Source organism: Eubalaena glacialis, chromosome 1 (assembly GCF_028564815.1).
Source record: "Eubalaena glacialis isolate mEubGla1 chromosome 1, mEubGla1.1.hap2.+ XY, whole genome shotgun sequence".
NCBI lineage: Eukaryota > Metazoa > Chordata > Mammalia > Artiodactyla > Balaenidae > Eubalaena > Eubalaena glacialis.
In genome coordinates, this window is record NC_083716.1 from 125,140,582 (window position 1) to 125,166,539 (window position 25,958).

Sequence of the window (25,958 nt, forward strand, 5' to 3'; positions counted from 1 at the left end):
AGGAGCAGGGAAGAAGGGCAGATAATAACACTTAAGGCACAGAAAAGCTGAGAATGGGACTAGGGAGCAAAGATCTCCTCCCAGTGACTCAAAATGCTGTCAGCTGGGCTGCAGAGCAGGACATCTGAGGCCAATCATGTTTCCAAACACTGGCAGTTGGAATAAAGCAGAGGAAATCTCCAGGGCCCCCGCAGTGCTCAGCGTCTAAGCCCTGCTGAAGGGAAGGTATTACTTATGGCCTAAAAATCACTTAGGGGTTCTGGTTCCAGCAAACATGGAGCAAGCACACTCCAGCCAACCTCTCTCACTGAATGCAAACATAAATCCTGGATGCACAGAACTGCTGTCTAAGGACTCTGAAAAGTGAAGGATAGCAGGTATGTTAGAGAAGGAGATTAGAAGTTTTTTACTGAAGCAGTAGTGAGATTACTATTTTTCCCCTCTGGTATCACCTGGCCTGGACTCAGTGACAGCCCCAAAACTCAGAGGTGCACAACAGAAGTGGGCAGGAAAAGCTCCAGGAATAGCTCTCTTCCTAGCCCAAGGAGCGGGAAAAGGAGTCCATAAGGATCAGAAACAGCAGGAGTATGTAATATTTAGTTGTTTTCCATTTTCCGTTTCCACCTTCCCTAGCCTCAGGCAATTCTGCACTGATAATAGTAGCAGAAGGATGGCACTCACATGGCAGGATAGATATCTAAAACTCTAAGGGAGGGGAACCTTCTTTCTTTTCAGAGGATCTGCAATAACAAGAGGGAGAGAAAAAAATTCTACTGCTTTTATTCTTTCTATCTCTGACTGCTTAACTCCAGATGCAGAGGCAAATGTAGGAAATGTGCGGAAGAGAAGGAATACTAAAGCCTCAGATTTCTGGATGGAGTATCAGAAAGAAGGCTCCAGGCAGGTAAAAAAAAAAATGTTAGAAAGATCACACGAAGAAGGCAGACAAAATGAGCAATGTGTATGAACTCCTATGCTTATCTCTGAGCTGCACACTTATATTTTACTAATATATTTGGTAATAGCTCCAAAATGAGACTGAACTCTGAACAGTGCATACACAGAAAAATCCAAATAGTACTGTGAACACTATGAAAAGTGAACTGACATTAGAACCTCAGCACACAGAAGGCAGGTCAGAACTTGAGGCCTGAACCCAGCCTAGTCAATTGCCAGTTAAGATAAACATACAAAAACATCAACATTCTCCTTCATATGAAAATAAGACCAAGAGTCTCATGATATAATATTCAAAATGTCCAGGATACAGTCCAAAATTATTCAGCATAGAAAGAACTAGGAAAATCTCAACTCATGAGAAAAAAAAAGACAATCAACAGACAGCAATCCCTAGAAGACACAGCTGTATTATTATTTTTTTTAAAAAAGAAGACTTCACAAGGGAAGTATAACCATTCATTAAAAAAAATAAAAGCAAACTCTTGAGATGAGTGGCAAGATGGACTATCTCAAGTAAGAAATCAATGATACAAGGAATAAGTAAAATTTTTAAACTAAAAAGTAGAAAATCCAAAGTAAAATATTCACTGAATTGACTCAACGGCAAAATAGAGATGACCAAGAAAGAATCAATAAATGTAAAAATACTCAAGAGAAATTATCCAGTCTGTTTGAGAAAGAGGAAAAAACTAACAGAGACTCAGAGACCTACAGGATAATACCAAAACTTTTAGCATTCATACAACCATAGTCTCAGAAGGATATAATTAAAAGTGTGTTGCAAAAAAAGAAGAAAATTGAAGAGATGGGTTCAAAACAGCGGAGTAGAAGGACGTGTGCTCACTCCCTCTTGCAAGAGCACAGAATCACAACTAATTGCTGAACAGTCATTGACAGGAAGACACTGGAACTCACCAAAAAAGATACCCCACATCCAAAGACAAAGGAGAAGCCACAATGAGATGGTAGGAGGGGCACAATCACAATAAAATCAATTCCCATAACTGGTGGGTGGGTGACTCACAAACCGGAGAACACTTATACCACAGAAGTCCACCCACTGGAGGGAAGGTTCTGAGCCCCACGTCAGGCTTCCCAACCTGGGGGTCCGGCAACGGGAGGAGGAATTCCTAGAGAATCAGACTTTGAAGGATAGCGGGATTTGATTGCAGGACTTCGGCAGGACTGGGGGGAACAGAGACTCCACTCTTGGAGGGTGCACACAAAGTAGTGTGTGCATCGGGACCCAGGGGGAAGGAGCAGTGACCCCACAGGAGACTGAACCAGTCCTACCTGCTAGTGTTGGAGGGTCTCCTGCAGAGGCGGGGGGTGGCTGTGGCCCACCGTGAGGACAAGGACACTGGCAGCAGAAGTTCTGGGAAGTACTCCTTGGCGTGAGCCCTCCCAGAGTCCGCCATTAGCCCCACCAAAGAGCCGAGGTAGGCTCCAGTGTTGGGTTGCCTCAGGCCAAACAACCAACAGGGAGGGAACCCAGCCCCACCCATCAGCAGACAAGTGGATTAAAGTTTTACTGAGCTCTGCCCACCAGAGCAACACCCAGCTCTACCCACCACCAGTCCCTCCCATCAGGAAGCTTGCACAAGCCTCTTAGACAGCCTCATCCACCAGAGGGCAGACAGCAGAAGCAAGAAGAACTACAGTCCTGCAGCCTGTGGAACAAAAACCACATTCACAGAAAGGTAGACAAGATGAAAAGGCAGAGGGCTATATACCAGATGAAGGAACAAGATAAAACCCCAGAAAAACAACTAAATGAAGCAGAGATAGGCAACCTTCCAGAAAAAGAATTCAGAATAATGATAGTGAAGATGATCCAGGACCTCGGAAAAAGAATGGCGGCAAAGATCGAGAAGATGCAAGAAATGTTTAACAAAGGCCTAGAAGAATTAAAGAACAAACACCTAGAAGAATTAAAGAACAAACAAACAGAGATGAACAATACAATAAATGAAATGAAAAACACACTAGAAGGAATCAATAGTAGAATAACTGAAGCAGGAGAACAGATAAGTGACCTGGAAGACAGAATGGTGGAATTCACTGCTGTGGAACAGACTAAAGAAAAAAGAATGAAAAGAAATGAAGACAGCCTAAGAGACCTCTGGGACAACATTAAACGCAACAACATTCGCATTATAGGGGTCCCAGAAGGAGAAGAGAGAGAGAAAGGACCAGAGAAAATATTTGAAGAGATTATAGTCAAAAACTTCCCCAACATGGGAAAGGAAATAGCCACCCAAGTCCAGGAAGTGCAGCGAGTCCCATACAGGATAAACCCAAGGAGAAACACGCCGAGACACAAAGTAATCAAATTGACAAAAATAAAAGACAAAGAAAAATTATTGAAAGCAACAAGGGAAAAACGACAAATAACACACAAGGGAACTCCCATAAGGTTAACAGCTGATTTCTCAGCAGAAACTCTACAAGCCAGAAGGGAGTGGCACAATATATTTAAAGTGATAAAAGGGAAGAACCTATAACCAAGAACACTCTACCCGGCAAGGATCTCATTCAGATTCGAGAGAGAAATCAAAAGTTTTACAGACAAGCAAAAGCTAAGAAATTCAGCACCACCAAACCAGCTCTACAACAAATGCTAAAGGAACTTCTCTAAGTGGGAAACACAAGAAAAGAAAAGGACCTACAAAAACAAACCCATAACAATTAAGAAAATGGTAATAGGAACATACATACCAATAATTACCTTAAACGTGAATGGATTAAATGCTCCAACCAAAAGACACAAGCCCGCTGAATGGATACAAAAACAAGACCCATATATATGCTGTCTACAAGAGACCCACTTCAGACCTAGGGACACATACAGACTGAAAGTGAGGGGATGGAAAAAGATATTCCATGCAAATGGAAATCAAAAGAAAGCTGGAGTAGCTATACTCATATCAGATAAAATAGACTTTAAAATAAAGAATGTCACAAGAGACAAGGAAGGACACTACATAATGATCAACGGATCAATCCAAGAAGAAGATATAACAATTATAAATTATATATGCCCCCAACATAGGAGCACCTCAATACATAAGGCAACTACTAACAGCTATAAAAGAGGAAATCGTAACACAGTAATAGTGGGGGACTTTAACATCTCACTTACACCAATGGACAGATCATCCAGACAGAAAATTAACAAGGAAACCCAAGCTTTAAATGACATAACAGACCAGATAGATTTAATATTTATAGGACATTGATATTTATAGGACATTCCGTCCAAAAACAGCAGATTACAATTTCTTCTCAAGTGCACATGGAACATTCTCCAGGATAGATCACACCTTGGGTCACAAATCAAGCCTTGGTAAAATTAAGAAAACTGAAATCATATCAAGCATCTTTTCCGACCATAGTGCTATGAGATTAGAAATCAACAGGGAAAAACCATAAAAAACACAAACGCGTGGAGGCTAAACAATACGTTACTAAATAACCAAGAGATCACTGAAGAAATCAAAGAGGAAATCAAAAAATACCTAGAGACAAATGACAACGAAAACACGACGATCCAAAACCTATGGGATGCAGCAAAAGCAGTTCTAAGAGGGAAGTTTATAGCTATACAAGCCTACCTCAAGAAAGAAGAAAAATCTCAAATAAACAACCTAACCTTACACTTAAAGGAACCAGAGAAAGAAGAACAAACAAAAGCCAAAGTTAGTAGAAGGAAAGAAATCATAAAGATCAGAGCAGAAATAAATGAAATAGAAACAAAGAAAATAATAGCAAAGATCAATAAAACTAAAACCTAGTTCTTTGAGAATATAAACAAAATTGATAAGCCTTTAGCCAGACTCATCAAGAAAAAGAGGGAGAGGACTCAAATCAATAAAATTAGAAATGAAAAAGGAGAAGTTACAACGGACACTGCAGAAATACAAAGCAACATATAAGAGACTACTAAAAGCAACTCCATGCCAATAAAATGGACAACCTGGAAGAAATGGACAAATTCTTAGAAAGGTATAACCTTCCAAGACTGAATAAGGAAGAAATAGAAAATATGAACACATCAATCACAAGTAATGAAATTGAAACTGTGATTAAAAATCTTCCAACAAACAAAAGTTCAGGACCAGATGGCTTCACAGGTAAATTCTATCAAACATTTAGAATGGGAGAAAATATGTGCAAATGAATCAACGGACAAAGGATTAATCTCCAAAATATATAAACAGCTCATGCAACTCAATATTAAAACAACAACCCAATTAAAAAATGGGCAGAAGACCTAAATAGACATTTCTCCAAAGAAGACATACAGATTGCCAACAAACACATGAAAAGCTGCTCAAAATCACTAATTACTAGAGAAATGCAAATCAAAACTACAATGAGTTATCACCTCACACCAGTTAGAATGGGCATCATCAGAAAATCTACAAACAACAAATACTGGAGAGGGTATGGAGAAAAGGGAACCCTCTTGCACTGTTGGTGGGAATGTAAATTGATACAGCCACTATGGAGAACAGTATGGAGGTTCCTTAGGAAACTAAAAATAGAATTACCATATCACCCAGCAATCCCACTACTGGGCATATACCCAGAGAAAACCATAATTCAAAAAGACACATGCACCCCAATGTTCATTGCAGCACTATTTACAATAGCCAGGTCATGGAAGCAACCTAAATGCCCATCAACAGATGAATGGCTAAAGAAGATGTGGTACTTATATACAATGGAATATCACTCAGCTATAAAAAGGAACGAAATTGGGTCATTTGTCAAGATGTGGATGGATCTAGAGACTGTCATACAGAGTGAAGTAAGTCAGAAAGAGAAAAACAAATATCGTATATTAACGCATATATGTGGAACCTAGAAAAATGGTACAGATGAACCGGTTTGCAGGGCAGAAATTAAGACACAGATGCAGAGAACAAACGTATGGACACCAAGGGGGGAAAGTGGTGGGGGGGGGGTGGGTGGTGGTGGGATGAATTGGGAGAGTAGGATTGACATGTATACACTAATATATATATAAAATACATAACTAAAAAGAACCTGCTGTATAAAAAATAAAATAAAATTCAAAAATTTGATTAAAAAATTGAAGAAATGATTTGATGAAAGACACAAACTTACTGATTCAAGAAGCTCAGTGAACCTCAACAGGATAATTTCAAAGATATCTACGCCCAGGCACGTCATTATCACAGTGCAGGAAACTAAAGACAATACAAAGCAACCAGATTCACAAACAAAACAACCAGAGAACAAAATTGAGGAACAACAAATCTAATGATGGCAAACTTCTTATCAGAAATCCTGGAAGCCTGAAGGAAGTGGAACATCATTTTGACAGTCCTGCAACAAAACAACTACCAACAAATATTCAGAAATAAAAATTTGAACAAGTTTCATTTCATTTGCACAAAACCCTGGAAAGTAGAGTCAGATTAACAATACGATATTCAAGAGCTCTACACTGACAACTATAAAATACTGCTGAGAGATATTAACAAAGATGTAAATAAATGGAGATTTATATCACGTTTAAGGATTAAAAGCCTCAATACTGAGGCTTTTAATACTTATGCTATCACTTCTACCCACATTTATCTAAAGATTCAATACTATTATAAAACAAATCACAGGAGGTATTTTGAGGAAACTGATAAGCAGACTCTAATGTGGACAGGAAATTTAAAGGGACTTAGAATAATAAAAATACCCTGAAAATGGACAAAGCTGAAAGATCTACACTATTTTATTTTAAAGCTTACGACAAATTCATAATATTCAGACAATGCAATATTCGCAAAGGATAGAGAAATCTATCAGAAAGAACAGAAGTGAGTCCAAGTATAGACCTGTACGTATAGAGGCAAATGGTATCCAACAAAGGCAACAAAGCAATTCAATAAAAGAAGTAAAGTCATTTCAAAAAATGATAACAAAATATGTGGATATCTGTATTTTTAAAAATGAATCTTAACACCTAACTCACACCACTGACAAGGATTAAGTCCCAGTGCATCATGGATCTAAGCATAAAAAACAAAAGCTTCTAGAGGACAAGTCAAAATAATATTGTTGTCAACATAGGGTAGGCAAAGATTTTTAGAATACAGAAAGCACTAATTGTGAAAAACAATACAATTTCATCAATATTAAAATGTCTCTGCTTATCAAAAGACAACATTATTCAAAATGAAAAGGCAAACCAAGAATGGAAAAAATCTGCAACACATATTTTGACAAGAGACTTTTGTTAAAAATATATAATGCAACTCAACAGGAAAACTAGTTACTTCTCTCAAATAGACAAAAGAATTTAATAGCCATAAATGAACAATAGGTAGATGAAAAGTGCTCAACGTCTTTCATCATCAAGGAAATGCAGATTAAATCACAATGAGTCTTTCACCTCTTTGGTTAAATTTATTCCTAGGTATAATATTTTATTCTTTTTGATGTGATTTTAAACAGGATTGTTTTCTTGCTTTTTCTTTCTGATAGTTAATTGTGTATAGAAAAGCAAGATATCTGTATATTAATTTTGTATCCTGCAACTTTACTGAATTCATTTATATGTTATAATAGTTTTTTGGTGGAGACTTTAGGGTTTTCTACATATAGTAGTATGTCATCTGCAAACAGTGACAATTTACTTCTTCCTTTGGGAAATCACTGTACACTACCGGTGGGAATGTAAACTGGTGCAGCCACTATGGAAAACAGTATGGAGGTCCCTCAAAAAACTAAAAATAGAACTACCATATGATCCAGCCATCCCATTCCTGGGTATGTATCCAAAGAAAATGAAAACACTAATTTAAAAAGTTACATGCACCTCAATGTTTACAGCAGCATTATTTACAATAACCAAGATGTGGAAGCAACCTAAGGGTCCACTGATAGATGAATGGATGAAGAAGATGTGGTATATATACACACAATGGAATATTACTCAGCCATAAAAAATAATGAAATTCTGCCACTTGCAACAATGTGGATGAACCTAGAAAGTATTATGCTAACTGAAGTAAATCAGACAAAGAAAAATTCTGTATGTCACTTATATGTGGAATCTAAAAACAAACAAATGTAATAACAAAACAGAAACAGACAGATATAGGGAACAAACTAGTGATTACTAGTGGGGAGAGGGGATGAGGGAAGGGCAAGATAGGGTATGGGATTAAGAGATACAAACTACTATGTATAAAATAAATAAGCAACAAGGATATATTATACAACACAGGGAAATACAGCCATTATTTCACTTTATTTGATTTATTTTTTAACTAATTAATTAATTTATTTTTATTTTTTGGCTGTGTCAGGTCTTAGTTGTGGCATGCGGGCTCTTCGTTGCAGCATGAGGGCTCCTCTCTAGTTGCAGCACACGGGTTTCTCTCTAGTTGTGGCGTGTGGGTTTTTCTCTGTCTAGTTGTGGTGTGTGGGCTCCAGAGCGCTGGGTTCTGTAGTTTGCGGCACGTGGGCTCTCTAGTTGAGGCGCCCGGGCTTAGTTGCCCCACAGCATGTGGGATCTTAGTTCTCTGACAAGGCATCGAACCCACGTCCCCTGCATTGGAAGGCAGATCCTTTACCACTGGACCACCAGGGAAGTCCCACAGCCATTATTTTATAGTAACTTTAAATGGATTATAATCCATAAAATATTGATTCACTATGTTGTACACCTGACACTAATATAATATTGTAAATCAACTATACTTCAATAAAAAAAAAAAGATACCATCACATATCCATTGCAAGGGCTAAAATTTAAAAGACTAACAGTTCTAAATATTGGCAAGGATGTCAATCGACCAAAATTCTCATATATCACTGGGTGGAAGTGTAAAATAGAGCAGCTACTTTGGAAAACGCAATGGCCATTTCTTATAAAGTTAAACATACGTTTATCATAAGGTCCAACAATTCTACTCCTATGTATTTATTCAAGAAAAATAAAAGCATATGCCCATAATAATGACTTGCACATGAATGTTCATAGTAGCTTAATTCATAATAGCTAAAAACTAGAAACCACCCAAAAGTTTACAACAGGAGGATAAAGTATGTGTAGTCACACAATGAACTACTACTTAGCAATGTAAAGTAATGAACTATTAATACATACAAAGACATAAATGAATCTCAAAAATATACTCTGAATTTAGACGTGAAAGAGTATGTACTTCAGATTCATTCATATGAAGTCCATAACCAGCAAAACTAATCTGATCAGTTCAATGCAATCCCTATTAAAATCTCAGCTGGCCTTTTTTTTTTATTACAAAAAGTTAACAAATTGACCCTAAAATTCATATCAAAATGCAGAAGTCCTAGAATAGTCAAAGCAATCTTGAAAAAGAAGAATGAGGTTGGAAGATACACAATTCCCAATTTCAAAACTTACTGCACAGTAGCTCTTGCGTTACTTGATTACTCCAGTAATCCAGACAGCATTGTACTGGCAGAAGGACAGACATATAGATCAATGGAATAGAACTGAAAGTCCATGCTAATGGGTATAGGGTTTCTTTTGGGGATGACACCTGAAACTAACACAACATGGTAAATCAACTATACTTACTCCAATAAAACTTTTTTAAAAAGTCAGGCAGGGATGATGCTTGCACAACTCTTTGAATCTACTAAAAACACTGAATTGTCCACTTTAAAAGGGTGAATGTTATGGTATGTGAATTATATGTCAATAAAGCTGTTATTAAAAACATCAAAAAGAAAAAAGAACCGAAAGTCCAAAATGAACCTCCACATTCATGTCAAATGATTTTCAACAGGGGTGCAAAACAATTCAATGGCGGAAAGAATAATCTTTTCAACAAATGGTGATATGACAACTGGATAGCCACGTGCAAAAGAATTAAGTTGGACCCCCCTTCTCAAACAACACATACCAACAAAAAAAACTCAAAATGGATCACAGACCTAAATGTAAGAGCTAGTACTAGCTCTTAGAAGAAAATCTTCATGGCCTTGGGTTAGGCAAAACCTTCTTAGATATGACACCAAAAGTGACAAAAGAAAAAAAGAGTTCTTCAAAATCAAAACCTTTGTGTTTTAAAGGGCACTGTCCATGAAGAAAGTGAAAGAACCTAACAGAATGGGAGAAAGCATTTGCAAATCATGTATCTAATAATGGACTGACAGGTCCACAAGAAGAATTGTACAAGAATTCACAGCTGCCTTATTTGTAATAGACCAAATTGAAACAATCCATATATCTGTCAAAAGGAAACTGGATAAACAAATTGTGATATATTTATACAGTGAAACACCGTTCGACTATTAAAAAAAAACCCAGAACACAAGGAAAACCTACTGAAACACACAATACATGAAGAATCTCAAAAACATTATGCTGAAGGAAAGAAGCCAGACACAAAAGAATATATACTGTATGATAGCATATATATAAAATTCAGGAACATGCAACTAATACACAAAATATCTGAGGTGTATCAATGGTTGTTTCTGCAAGAGTCGGGGTGGGGGGTGACTGAGAAGGGTTAAGAAGGAATTTTCTGTGATAATAAAAATATTCTATATTTTCAGTATTCCTATTTGGAGTGTTGGTTTCACAGGGGAATACATCTTTGTAAACTCATCAAATTGGACATTATGATATGTGTTTCACTGTATGTAAATTTCACTTCAAATTTTCTAAGTACAAGAAGGGGAAGGGCCTTGCTTCATGCTGTCCTACGCTTCCCTGTCCCCTTTTCTTTTCTTTTTCTAAAATTTTTTTTTTTAATTTATTTTATTTTTATTTATTTTTGGGTACATTAGGTCTTTGTTGCTATGCACGGGTTTTCTCTAGCTGCGGCGAGCGGGGGCTACTCTTCATTGCGGTGCGCGGGCCTCTCATTGCGGTAGCTTCTCTTGTTGCGGAGCACGGGCTCTAGGCGTGCGGGCTTCAGTAGTTGTGGCACGCGGGCTCTAGAGCGCAGGCTCAGTAGTTGTGGCGCACGGGCTTAGCTGCTCCGCAGCATGTGGGATCTTCCAGGACCAGGGCTCGAACCTGTGTCCCCTGCATTGGCAGGTAGATTCACTGCGCAACCAGGGAAGGCCCCTGTCCCCTTTTCAAACACAAAACCCAGAGGCAAAGAAGGCCATTCCAGCCACGTGAAGGACTATGGAACTCTTTGTGCCTAAGTAATTAAGCAGTCTTCTAAAACTCCCACCTTATTTGAAACTGGAACAAATTCTGAATAGTTCCCAAGTTTCCTGGTAGAATAGTGTCTCTCATCTCTAGTATCTGACTTGCAATAAAAGGAAGGTGTAGATTTTAACCTAAATCTTCTGTGGACTAGACCTGAGGTTAGCAAGAGGTGAACTGGTGATTAAGAATACTCTCTTCAGGAACACTATTTCTACTTGAAAGAATCCTAGGAAAATCTTAGAGGCTCTAGACTGATCCAACTTTTAAAACATAGCTATGTAATCTACAACATTATTCTGAAGATTTCTCTGGCAATTCCTAGAATTTTATGTCTTTCTATCATGTCTGTTGCAATAAAAAAAAAGCGTGCTTAATTTACTATCTCAGTTTATGTAAACTTTTGCTCAACAGAAGTAAAGGCTTTTTAGCTATCTATTCTCCATTTTTCCCTTCACAGTTTATGGCCCTGGTGTCATGTGGAGACATGACTTAACTATGCCCTGATCATAAAAACAACTTATATTTTCTAATAGTTTCCTCTGAGAAATCTAATATTTTCTTCTAATTTCTCCTATCTTCTCTTCTGATGGTATTACAGATCTGATTTATTTTTTATTTCTGTAATTTTTTAACTTTACTGAGGAACAACTGATATCTACTTAAACTGTACAGTGTGATGATTTGATATATATATTTACATTTGATACATTATACAAGATCAAGATAATGAACACATCCATCACCTCACATAGTTAACTTTATTTTTTTTACTGAAGTATAGTTGCTGTACAATACTATATAAGTTACAGGTGTACAATATAGTGACTCACATTGTTAAAGGTTATACCTTATTTGTAGTTATTATAAAACGTTGGCTATATTCCCTGTGTTGTACAACATATCCTTGTAGCTTATTTTATACTTAGTAGTTTATATCTCTTACATCCTTACCCCTATATTTATTTTTTAATTTCAAAATTTTCATTTACATTTACTTAATATTGTTAACAATAAAATATTTTAAAAATTCAGAAATACAAGATGTCACTTTATCCAAATTTTTTAAACATTTTATGATATTTGCTTCATTAAAAAATTAAATGAGTGGATATAATTTAAGACCTTCCCCCTCCGCAGAAGTATTCATTATGCTCAACTCGGTGTGTGCTGTTCCTAAACATATTAGATTTCTTCTACTTGTATATCAATAATCAATGCAGTGTTTTTGAGATTTGTCCATGTTGATACATGCAGATATAGTTCATTTTAATTGCTTCATATTATTTTACCATTTGAAGAAATCAGTTGCCTCATCTAATCTCCTCCTGCGGGACTTTGAGACGGTTTTGACTTTTTCATCATCAGAAACAGTGCTAAAGTGCGTATCTTTACGTGAGTCCCTTTGCATATATGTTAGAGCTTCTCTAGGTTCAAAGCACTGAAGTAGAATTCCTAGATCGCAGGCTGTGTTGCACATTCTTCTTTCTAGGTAACACGAAATGGGCTTCCTAAATGTTTACATCAGTTATACTACTACCAACTATACAGAAGAGTTCCAGTTTCCACATATGCTTGCCTACGGGCATTTTCAGACTTCTAAAATTGTTTCAAAATAGATAGGCATGAGATGCTATCCCAGTGATGTTTTCGTCTATATTCTGCATTTTTCTGAACAAGAAAAATTTAAATGTTTATGGTCATGGTACTTTCCTATTGGTTTGCCTTGCAAATCTCTTATACCAGCCAGGAGCTCACTCTTTCACTTTGCTAAAGATCTCTTTTTCTTTTATTTTTTTTTGAACAAAGGTTTTTATTCCTAATGTACTAAGATTTATCAATCTTTCTCTTTATTCCTTGTACATTTTATCTTCCTTCATTTTTTTCCCTTTATTTTTTAAACTAAAATCCTCCCCTATTTCAATATTATAAGGAGATTTCCTTATATTAACTTCTAAAAATCTTAAAACGTTGCTTTCAGTTTTTGATTCGTTCAAAATTTACTTCTGTGCATTGTACCTGGTAGCAATGAAATTGTGTAATTTACTCTATAAATTGTCACAGTGGCCTTTTTAAATTGTCCATTCTTTCCTCACTGAATTGTAATTCTACTTCCATTATAGATTCCTATTTACATGTGGCCTACTCAAGGCTCTCCATTCTGTTCTCCTGGTTTATTTGGATATCTCTGCCCAACACCACACAGATTTAATTGCTTTAGCTTTATCATAAATCTTCATGTGTGATAGGATACAACACCTCCTGTTATCTTTCCTTAAAATCATATCATCTATACTTAATCCTACATTTTTGGGACTTCCCTGGTGACGCAGTGGTTAAGAATCTGCCTGCCGTTGCAGGGGACAAGGGTTCGAGCCCTGGTCCGGAAGATCCCACATGCCGCGGAGCAGCTAAGCCCGTGCGCCACAACTACTGAGCCTGAGCTCTAGAGCCCGCAAGCCACAACTACTGAGCCTGTGCACCACAACTACTGAAACCCCCACGCCTAGAGCCTGTGCTCCGCAACAAGAGAAGCCACCGCAACGAGGAGTAGCTCCCGCTCGCTGCAAGTAGAGAAAGCCCATGCACAGCAACAAAGACCCAACACAGCCAAAAATAAATTAATTAAAAAAATAAATTTATTAAAAACCCCCTACATTTTAAATATTAATATTAGATTAGCTTTTTGTATTCTGTGAAAACTCCTTTGGGATTCTGATTAGAATTACATGGAATATATAAATCACTTTGGGGTAAGTGGATACCTTTATGGTACTGAGTCTTCCCTTCCAAGAATATATGGCCCATCTCTCCACTAATTTATCTCTCCTCTTTTATACTCTTTAACAATTGCTCCATCAATATCTTATGTATTCCTTTTTAGATTTATTCTTAGATGCCTTTAAAAAAACTATTTTAAGTACTGTCTTTTAAAACGACTCTAAGAGTTGATGACGGATATGCAGGATTTCTATTAACTTTTGTATATTCATCTTATACCCAGCAATCTTCTAAAAGTTTGTCTGAAGTTTCTATTTAGACAATCATTATTTGCAAATAATACAAACTGCTTTTTCCCCAACCCTTACATCACTTACTTATCGTATGCTAGTTAGGACCAGAAGTATAAAAATAAATAGCAGCAGTGACAGGTGGCATCCTGGTCTGGTTATGGATTTTAAAAGGAATACTTCTACCATTTCACCATTAAGCACAATTTTTACTAAAGATTTTCCATGGACACCTTTTATCAATTTAAGAAAACATCCTTTTGTTCTTGGCTGACTACATTTTTTTAAAATTATTGTGAATTGGTATTGAATTTTATCAAATGTTTTACTCTGTATCTGTTGAGGTTTTGTTCTCTGTGTTTAATCTATAACTGCTGTCAATTATTTTAATCGAGTTTCTTTTTTTTTTTTTAATATTTATTTATTTATTTGGCTGTGCCAGGTCTTAGTTGCAGCACACGGGATTTTCGTTGCTGTGTGTGGGATCTTTAGCTGTGGCATGTGGGATCTTAGTTGCAGCATGTGGCATCTAGTTCCCTGACCAGGGATTGAACCTGGGCCCCCTGCATTGGGAGCACGGAGTCTTAACCACTGGACCACCAGGGAAGCCCCCTCGATTTTCTAATGTCAAGCAATCATTGCATTCCCGGAATAAATCTCACTTTATATAAGCCTCATAAAAGTGAGTTGGCACCTAGCAACCAGATCTTGGTTTCAAATACCCTTGTCCATTAAATAAAACCAGTGCTCCTTAGAGAAGTGGCTGATTCTAAGACTGCGGGAGGGAAATATACAAGATGAGCCTGAAGTATCTTGTAAAACCAGAAAGTAAGAAAGTGCTAAGAAGAAAGAGAAAAGAAAGGAAAAAAAAAAAAAAAGAAAAGAACAGGCAAGGCAAGGAAAGGAAAACAAACAAAAACAATGATGATAGTGTGTGAGAGGGACAAGACTGCCAACTAAAAGGGCTCCTAATGGCCAAAGCTGAACAAATAGAGCAACAAAATTACGTAGTTTATGTTGGTTTATAACCCAAAGTATAAAAGTAAATATCAATGCATTCATAGTAATATAAACGATTGAATAAATAAACAGGAAAGAACAAACAAATCTCCCATGTGGAAGAATTCAAAATAATTTACATAGATACTGCACGCTCAGGAGGAAGAACACGACTGCACACTCCAGAAGCGTGGGCCGTGCAGCGCGACTTCCTTCCAAAGAGGACGGTATGGAAGGGGGTGTTGGGAGAGACACTTCACAGTGGAAACCTGACAAATACTACCTCAGCCACGTGATCAAGGTTCACCTAAATAACGATGAGTTATAGTGATAATATGCAACCTTGATACGATGTGATAAAAACAGCACTTTAACTTGTGGTCTCCCTCCCCCAAATCTATCCCAGTCTAATCATGAGAAAAACAGCAGACAAATCTCACTGAGACAAATGTCCCAAAATAGCTAACCAGGACTCCTCAAAACTGTCAAGGTCAGCAAAAACAAGGGAAGTCTCAGAATCTGCCACAACCAAGAAGAGCGTAACGAGACAAGATGAGAAAATGTAATGGCTATCCTGGATAGGATCCTGACACACAGCAAGGACATGAGGTGAAACGATGGAAATGGGAACAATGAATGGACTTTAGTTAATAATAATATATCGATATTGGTTCCTTAGTTGTGACAAATGCACCATAAAACAATAAGATGTTAATAATTGGGAAACTGGGTATGGGGCATACAGGAAATCTCTCTACTGTCTGTGCAATTGTTTGGTAAATGTATAACTTTTCTCAAATGAAAAGTTTAGCTTTTACTTTTTAAACAGTGAGTTGGGGATACTTCTTTCATCTTCTTTCAGCACCAATTTGTATAAAATATTATCTCCTTCACTATAGGTTTGGTTGAACTCCTCTGTAAAATCATCAGAGCCTGGCAGCTTTCCGGGCGAGGAGGGGGTTAAAAAACTTTTTATCATGAAACATTTTAAACATTTGTAAAAGTAGAAAAATGTATAATATACAGTCAACTTCAACAGTTATCAAATATAGGCAATTTTGATTCATCTACACCTCCAGCTAGTCTCCTCTTTCAGTATTATTGGAAGTAAACCCAGACATCACAGTACTTCACTGGCAAATATTTCTCTGTATATCTCTAAACAGTAAGAACTCTTTTGAAACATATGACCATAATATCAAGTTTATATCTATATATTGACAATAATTCTTAATGTCAAATACCCAGTTAGTGGTCACAAGTCTAATTGTCTTATAATTTTTATGTGTATGTGGATAAATTAGTGTTGCTGAAAACTCTGCACTATTTTTTCATTTTGTACTTCATTGGTTTCTGTTTTTTATTTCATTATTTCTTTCCTCTTCTCTCTTTATGCTTATTATTCTTTATTGCTGCTTGAGTTAAATGACTGATTAATTTAAAATCTTTTCCTATTACATACATTTAAAGGTGTATATCTCACCATAAGTTCTGATTTAATTACACTGCCTAAGTTTGTGTAAATGGAGTGTTTTCATTTTCATTCAGCTTAAATATTTTTAATTTCTCTTATAATTTATTTGCTTAAAAGTGAATAAAATATATATATATATCAGAATCACTTTGCTGTACACCTAAAACTAACACAATATTGTAAATCAACTGTACTTCAAACATTTTTTTAAGCGAATAACAAAATATTTTATTAAAAATTTCAAAGTTATTCTGCTTTGAGGGGTTATTATTGATTTCTGGTATTACTGACTGTGAACAGAGATCATGAAAAGTATGACATTGATGTATTTGTGCAATAAGTATTTTATAGTATAAATTTTATGAAAGCAATGACTTCATTTTATTTTCTCTTGGATAAGCTGAACAGCTAAATGAACAAAATAATACGCAGGGCCTATTTCCAAAATTTAGCACATATACAGAAACATGTCCTGAAGTTTGGCACCTACCGTTCTAAACTCTTAGAAAGACATGTCTACTTGGCTTTTTAACTCATGAAGTTGGCTGTTGTGAACAAGAGAAAAACACCCCTGGTTCTATTTCCAGAGATATATTATGGATATATTTCAGCTAACGATAAACACTGTGAATGGTGTGTTGTCCAAGATGCTTCTCTTCTTTGGATGATACTTTAAACTCAACTGCCATGACCGCTGCTAACATCAATATATTAACACAAGGAGACAAGTCCAAGCTTCTCATGAGACTATAACCAAGTTTTTCCAAAATTGATTGATTTACATATACTAATAACAAATGATCAGAAAGAGAAATTAAGAAAACAATCCAATTACATCAAAAATAATAAAATACCTAAGAACGAGTTTAACCAAATGTAACTCTAAGACAATGATGACAGAAATTGAAGAAAAAACAAATAAATGGAAAGACATTCTGTGCTCATGGCTTGAAAGAGTTAATATTGTTAAAATGTACATACTACCCAAAGCAATCTACACATTCAATGCAATTTCCATCAAAATCCCAATGGTATTTTTCACAGAAATAGAACAAGCAATCCTAAAATATGTATGAAACCACAAAAAAAATGTGAATAGCCAAAGCAATATTGAGAAAGAAGAACAAAGCTGGACACATCATGCTTCCTGATTTCAAACCGTATTACAAAACTATAATAATCAAAAAAAGTATGGTGTTGGCATAAAAACAGACACATAGATCAATTGAACAGAATAGAGAGCCTAGAAATATAGCCACACATATATGGTCACTTAATCTATGACAAAGGAGGCAAGAACATACAATGAGGAAAAAACAGTCTCTTTAATAAATGGTGTTGGGAAAACTGGACAGTCACAAGCAAAAGAATGAAATTGGACCACTATCTTACACTATACACAAAAATTAACTCAAAATGGATTGAAGACTTGAACATAAGACCTGAAACCATAAAACTCACAGAAGAAAACACAGGCAGTAAGCTCCTTGAGATCAATCTTGGTGATGATTTTTTTGGATTTGACACCAAAAGCAAAGGCAACAAAAGGAAAAATAAATAAAGGGGACTACATCAAACTAAACAGCTTCTGCACAGCAAAGGAAACCATCAACAAAATTAAAAGGTAACCTACTAAATGGGAGAAAATATTTGTAATCATATATATGTTAAGGAGTTAACATGCAAAATATGTAAAGAACTCATATAAGTCAGCAGCAAAACAAACAAACAAACAATCCAATTCAGAAATAGGCAGAAAATCTGAATACAGGCATAGCTTGTTTTTTTGTGCTTACTTTACTGTGTTTCATATTTGTGTTTTTTACAAATTGAAGGTCTGTGGCAATCCTGTGTTGTCAGATTATGGTTAACATTTTTTAGCAGTAATGTATTTTTTAAATTAAGGTATGTATTTTTTTTTAATACATAATGCTATTGCACACTTAACAGACTACAGTGCAGTGTAAACATAACTTTTATACGCACTGGGAAACCAAACAATTCATGTGACTCACTTTATTGTGACATTCGCTTTTTTGCAATGGTCTGGAACCAAACCTACAATATCCCCAAGGGATGCCTGCAGACCTTTTCCCAAAGAAGACATACAGATGGGCAACAGGTACATGAAAAGGTACTTAATATAACTAATCACTCGGCAAATGCAAATCAAAATCACAATATGATATCATCTCATACCTGTTAGAATGACTATTAACAAAAAGACAAGAAATAAGTGTTGGCTAGGATGTGGAAAAAAGGGAACCCTTGTGTACTATCGATGGGAATGTAAATTGGTAAAGACTCTATGGAAAACGATATGGAGGTTTCTTAAAAAAGTAAAAACAGAACTACCATATGATCCAGCAATTCCACTTCTGGGTATTTATTCAAAGGAAGTAAAATCACTATCTTGAAAAGATATATGTACCTCCATGTTCGTTTCCACATTATTTACAATAGGTAAGACATGGAAATAATCTAAGTGTCCATTGATGGATGAATGGATAAAGGAACTCTAGTATACAGTATATACAACAGAATATTATTCAGCCATAAAAAAGAAGGAAATGCTGCCATTTGCAACAATGGATGGACTTTGAGGGCATTATGCTAAGTGAAATAAGTGAGACTGAGAAAGACAAATACCACATGATCTCACTTAGATGTGGAATCTTAAAAAAAAAAAAAAGACAAACTCATAGATACAAAGACAGAGGCAGGGAGAGGGGAGGGGTGGGCAAAGTGGGTAAAGGGGGTCAAACGGTACAAATTTCCAGTTTTAAAATAAGTCCTGGGCTTCCCTGGTGGCACAGTGGTTGAGAATCTGCCTGCCAATGCAGCGGACACGGGTTCGAGCCCTGGTCTGGGAAGATCCCACATGCCGCGGAGCAACTAGGCCCGTGAGCCACAACTACTGAGCCTGCGCGTCTGGAGCCTGTGCTCCGCAACAAGAGAGGCCGCGATAGTGAGAGGCCCGCGCACCGCGATGAACAGTGGTCCCCGCTCGCCGCAACTAGAGAAAGCCCTCGCACAGAAATGAAGACCCAACACACCCAAAAATAAATAAATAAATAAATAAATTTATTAAAAAAAGTCCTGAGGATGTAATATATTGCATGGTGACTATAGTTAATAATACTGTATTTTATATTTGAAAGTTGCTAAGAGAGTAGTAGATCTTAAAATTTCTCATCACAAGTAAAACAGTTTGTAAGTGTGTGGCGAAGGATATTAGCTAGACCTACTGTGGTGATCGTTTCGCAAAATACAGGTAGCCCCCGCTTTTTAAAAGTTTGCTTTGCACGACTTCACTTTTATGAAAGACCTACATTTGTACTTTTTTTCACTAACCAAAAGAAATCCAAAGAAATATTTTTACTATTACAAAAAAAGGTAATTGTGTCTCGCTTTACACCATTTCAGCTTACTAAAGGTTTCATAGGAATGCTCTCTTTTCAGATAGCAGGGGAAACCTGTATACATATATTGAACCATTATGTTGTATACCTCAAAATAATATAATGATATATGTCAATTTCATCTCAAAAAAAAAAATAAAGAAACAGAAAAATAGGTTAGTTCACCCTGTAATCCTAATCCTCCTTCTTTGACTACTAACAGTTAGAAAATCAGTTGTATCACCCACTGCACTGCTGTGAAACAAAACTAAACACCTGTCCCCAAGAAATCTAGCAGTAGGAATTGACATGTTTAGGTACTACAGCTTCAGGCCCCCTTACTTCTGGGTTTCCAAACTGTGAATCTCCCTTCTTGGCTGCCCTCTTGTCTACCAGAAGCCAGACAATACAGCTGTCCACACAGCTGTGCAGCAATGCCAAGAGGAAGGGCACACTGGGCAAAATCCTGAAAACTCACCAAAGCAGTATCACCTGGGTTGTTTGCAATGTTCCTATTTCTACATGCGTCTCTTAAACTAAAAGAAATTATCTCTTCTTGTTTAAATAACAGTTATTTAACACTGTGACTTTTGCTTTCTACAAATGACTAAGAGGGAAAATAAACTCACATGCTGCACAGGGCAGGGAACCAACAAGTTAAAAATAAGACTAGGACTAAAGCTCTCAAACACTATGCAGATATTTGAAGAAGAGAACCCTGCAGTTAAACAGAGACCCACTAGAAACTGTGGGTCCACAGGCATGAAGTTTCTTTAATGTGTTTTTTGTATCAGTGAATCCAGCTAACTCCAGATATCACCACAGCTGGCTGTTCATACTGTGGCATTGAATGAATAAGATCTGGCGAGGGATTCTGCTGACCTAAGTTTGCCCCATCCTCCAGCAAGGATGTCACAGAGGGTCCAAGGATTCTGATCTCCCTACTTCCTCCAACTCTTCTCTGCTTTTTCTCAAATTCCTGATACAACTGTCAAATATCCTAATCTTTGACAGTTATTCCTTGGATGTTCTTGTGCCAAAAAACAAGAGGATATGGTTTTGAATTTAGCTGATGGTACAGTATGGTAACACCCAGCCAGTGTCTGAATAGCCAGATGTAGGAAAAAAGGGAATCCTACAACAGGTTAAATGGGGATACTATGCTTCCTTAGTGTCTTGAGATGAGTAATCAAAAATGGATATTTTTCTTTTTCCCAAACAGAATGGGATGAAAAGGAACCACACAGTGTTGTTAACTTTGCATAACTAAACCAAACATTAAAAAAATTATGTTTGGTAGAATATTAGTGTTCTTGAGATACTAATAAAAAACAAACTCACAGTGGTAGAAGTGACATTCTTTAAAAAAATTTTAATACAAATGTAAAAAAAATAAACATATTAAGCCATTTTTCATGTCATTTTGAAATAGTCTCTGAGATACTCCTGTGTCATAAATACATATAAAAATACTTTTTTTAAAAAAATCCAAATACATATTTTTAACTCATGAACCCTGATTGCTATTCAATAAATAAAATTATCTTTTTAAGTTTGGATAAAAAAGAATAATCAGAAAGAATTCAGCCTATAAAATATTAAATAGACAAATTTCTAGTAATTAAAACAATTTAGGCTATTGTAAGAATAGACTAAATAAGGTTAATAGAAAAGAATAAGCCATCCAGTAATTGAGGCGGCTTGATAGGGATTGAATTTGGAAGATGGTAAATGCGACAGTAAAGGTTAGATACTAGTTAATTTCCCAACACCATTTATTGAACAGTTAATTTGGGCAAACACTCATTTTGATCCCTACCTCACACCAATGTAATTCCACCTAGAATATGCAAAGATTTACATATAGAAAAATAAAAACTAGATGCATTCTACAAGATACTGGGAATGAATATACTCTTGGGGTAGAAGGGGCCTTTTTTACATATAACAAAGTTTAAGATGACATCAAAGTCTTACGGACAGAAAAGATCTTGCAGTAAATTGAGCCAGTGATAGAGAACACAAGCTGAAATACAATCTCCCAGGATAAAGAGAAACATGATCTTATAGCAGTTTGTGAAAAATAATGAAAGGTAAGTATGAAAACAATGGCAATAGTTATTTCGTGGAGGAACAAATAAAGAACAAAGAAACAAATAGGAAACGTATAATATACTCAAAGATAGCTCTCCCAAGTAAAGACCTGAGTTAACAGAACAAAAGCACAGGCAGAATTGTTAAAAACCCATAAAGGAATGTGTGCAAGGTCATATAGCTAACTAATGATGGAGCTGGACTTTGAATCCAGACTTGCCTCACTCCCAAATCCATATTCTCTCTTATTTCCACATGTGTCAATCAGCCAGCAAAAAGAAATCTTTCTACATGCAATGCAGTACCCTGAACTGAATCTTAAATCAGAAAGGGGACATTATTGCAAAACCTGGTGAAATTCCAAAAAAATCTGGAACTTAGTTAATAGTTATGTGCCAATGTTAATTTCTCAGTTTCTATAATTACACCATAGTTACGTAAGTATTAACACTAGAAAACTGGTTAAAGAGTATGCAGGTGTGCGACTTCACGGAAGTCTAAAATTGTTCCAAAATAAACAGTGTGTTAAAAAAAAATAAAAGAAATCTCTCAAAAATGATGCCTTGGGTACTACCTTAAAAACTTATAAGTAGAAAGATTTATTGCATAGTCAAATTTTTAAAAGGCCATGTTTTGCATTAAAGACTTTGATTATAACAGGTTCACTGATGATTGTTAAAATAATTATCTGCTTCAATTATATAGCATTTTGAAAATACTTATATAACTTTTTCCATACATACCATTTTTCCTTTCATGTGGATAAAACATAGCATACTGTAAATATTATTCTTTAAAAGCATAAGGTGAGCTGGTTTTGATGAACTGCTTTCCATTTCTGCTAAAAACGTAAGAAAAGTTCTGGGCTCATAACAGCAAGAATTAAATTTAGAGGCTTAATAGAACTGCCTGATTTTAGGAGCTGTCAGATACTGAAAGAATCAGGCCTTCAGAAATAAATGAACCCTAGGAGCAGAAAAGCTGAAGCATATAATTAAGTTGAAAATTCGGGGTGGGGAATGACTAGGTAAGGAAAGAGGGGAAAAAATACCGAGAAAGAGGGAGAAAAAAGCAAAATAAAGGACATAAATAAAAATCAGGGCTTAGTTGTCTCTAAAGAATTGAGATGTGATCAATTATGGAATTGGGGGAAACAGTCGTATGAATAGTAGTAAATCAGATGGCATCAGGGCACTCACTCAAAGCCTTCCAATGGATCCTGTCACTCAGAGCATGAGCCAGAGATCTCTGGGGACCTTGATGACATACCCCTCTGCCCCCATCACTTCTGTGAATTATCTTCTACTGTTCATCCTCTCCCTCATGCCCTCCAGCCATCCTGTTTCTCCATGCTGTTCCTCAGGCAATCCAGGCCTTTGAACTTGCTCACCTCCCCGCCAGGAATGCTAACCCCTGCTGGAACTATCATCATGGTTCACTCCTTCTCCTCCTCAACGTCCCTCTAATACTAACTTTTCAGTGATTTACTACTAAGAACACTCATATTGATCCCCTAGCATCCCACTTTCCCCTACCCTGATCTTATTTTCTCATAGCTGCCTCCACCATCTGACGGTAATTCCATCAAATACCTGTCTCCCCAACGACTAGAATGTAAGCTCTCAGATGTTTGTCTGTTTTTTCCACTGATGCTTCCCCAATGCCTAGAATAGTGCTGGGTAGGGTTAGGGTTAGGTGCTCCATAACTTATTTGTTAAATCAGTCAATACATAAATGTGATTTTTCATTAACATTATTTAAAGATGAGTAACAAAACACTGGTAACTTTTCCAAAGCTGGTTTTTGAGCAACCAGAGTCACTTTTTGTTTGCCGGTGTTTTCTGGGTATTTTCTACACTGAACAATAACTTCTATAATGTTTTTAAAGGGGGTTTCGTTTTATGAAAAACTCGACAGTTATCTGTCTGAGATGATTTCAACTCAGGCTCATTCAATGTCAGAATCAGAAAGATACATTCTTTAGGGGCCAGTTCTTATGAACTTAAATAACATTTAGTTATTACCAGAAAAATCTTCCCATTATAAAAACTTTACATGAACAAACGCTCATTCACAGGGCTGCGAATCATACAATCCCAACTTCCTCATTTTAAGGATGAATAAACAGACCTAGAAAAGCTGTCACTTCTTCACCTTCACTTTGAACATAGCTGATGAAGTGTTGAACAGGAGCTAGCTAGCCTGAACAAAGATGGAAACATTACAGAATGGCCTAGCTCAGAAACATTTTGCAATGCAGTAGAAGTCCAGATTGAACATTTTCAGTTCACCATTTAACTAAACCTTCATTTTCTTCAACTTATTCCCATGTCATTGCTCAAAGATGCTTGCGAGCAGCTTCATCGTATTGTTGGAACAGTCAAGATTCTCTTTGCCTTAAGATCACTAGCAGAGCAAACAACATGATCACCAAGTATTTCAGCATGCTCAAGGGCCACGGAACCTTCCAGAATCCACTCAACATTCAACCTCTTGTTCCAGCCCTCTGCCTTCCCTCTTGAGAGAAGTTCAAGGCCAGCTTATTTTACAAATTTCTTACACTTTTCAGCAGATGAATTGTCAATTAACTCTCATGAAATCAAATGGAAGCAGCTTTCAGGGCCTGAAAATGTGCGGCTTCTCTTTTCAAAAAAGCATTCGCTGAAAAGTTGCACGCGTGCCATTGTTTTGTTATACGTGGGGAAAAAATCTGATGTCATATTTTTTTCTCAGAGATAGCAGCAGCAGTTAACCCACACAAGTCCATTCCCCAGGTCCCCCGACAGCCATCTCTGATACTAGAGGGGCACGCAGGCAGATACTTTGGCAAAGAAAGTCTACAAAATGAAGTTGCTACAGGCCAGAACAACCATATTGATTTTCAGTACAATTCAAAACACAAGGAAACATCAGTTTCCTAAATGGCACACACTGAAATGGACAGGGAGATTACACCACAAAGAGTGGAGAGAAGGAAGACGATAAAAGACAATTACATTAGCAAACAGCTGAGTGTTCTTTTAGGCTGTTTATTTTTCAGGTTCGAAGAACTGAGAGGCTTGAATTAAGTTACACTGTCCTTATCTGAAAAATCTGAGATCGCTCCTTTACGGACATTGTGCTCACAGCTGGAAGCCTGGGCATCCAGTAGACCTTCAGGAAATAAAGCCTTACAACCCTTTGAACATTTGAACATCCTCCTTAAAGCTCAAAGAGTTCTTTTTCCCAATTAATATTGCCCGCTCTCTCAGCACATGGCAGATCTGTTTAAACTGCATTATAAACATATTATTTACCAATACAGCATTCAGTTTGCTACAAGCAAATATTTTCCTTTGAAATCCTTAATGAGACAAAAATGCCTTTCAAGCCAGAGACTTCGGAAGGGAGGTTGGGAATCAGGACAGACCAGCTGGGACTTACCATGGCCCCCTCACTTCTTCTTTGGGCAACTTCTCTCTGCAGTCGGGCCACAGCCAACTTCTCCCTGGAGAAGCAAAAGCACATGATTAGTTGACCATCCTTCTCAAGGCAGAGGTACACTGGCCTGGCTTCAAAACATTCTTCTGAGGTCTCCAGAGGAATCCCTTCCTTGGTTTAGCTCACTTCCTCCACTAAACTTTCTATAAATATTTAAAGTGATTGGTCATGAGTGCATTGTTTTCACTGCATGTCATGAAAGAGATCTTTTGCCTTGGATTTTATAATAGCCAAATGAATGCTCAATGCCAACTCAAAGCCTCCCTTTAAGTTTATTAACATATATCATTTGTAAATAAATTTTCCGCGGCGAAAATATTTCAGTTGTTCTTTCTGTATCAATTTTGCTCATA

The 25,958-nt window shown here is 36.7% G+C and overlaps 1 protein-coding gene across 5 annotated transcripts in view; it reads right to left on the bottom strand.

Annotated features, from left to right (window-relative positions):
- Positions 1-25,958, bottom strand: part of NCKAP5 (NCK associated protein 5) — a 1,042,158-nt gene that overhangs the window by 540,283 nt on the left and 475,917 nt on the right. For all 5 annotated transcript variants that reach the window (XM_061199363.1, XM_061199362.1, XM_061199380.1 and 2 more), the window contains one exon: positions 25,549-25,612. In XM_061199363.1, the coding sequence (XP_061055346.1) occupies positions 25,549-25,612 (64 nt within the window). The remainder of the gene's footprint in view (positions 1-25,548; positions 25,613-25,958) is intronic.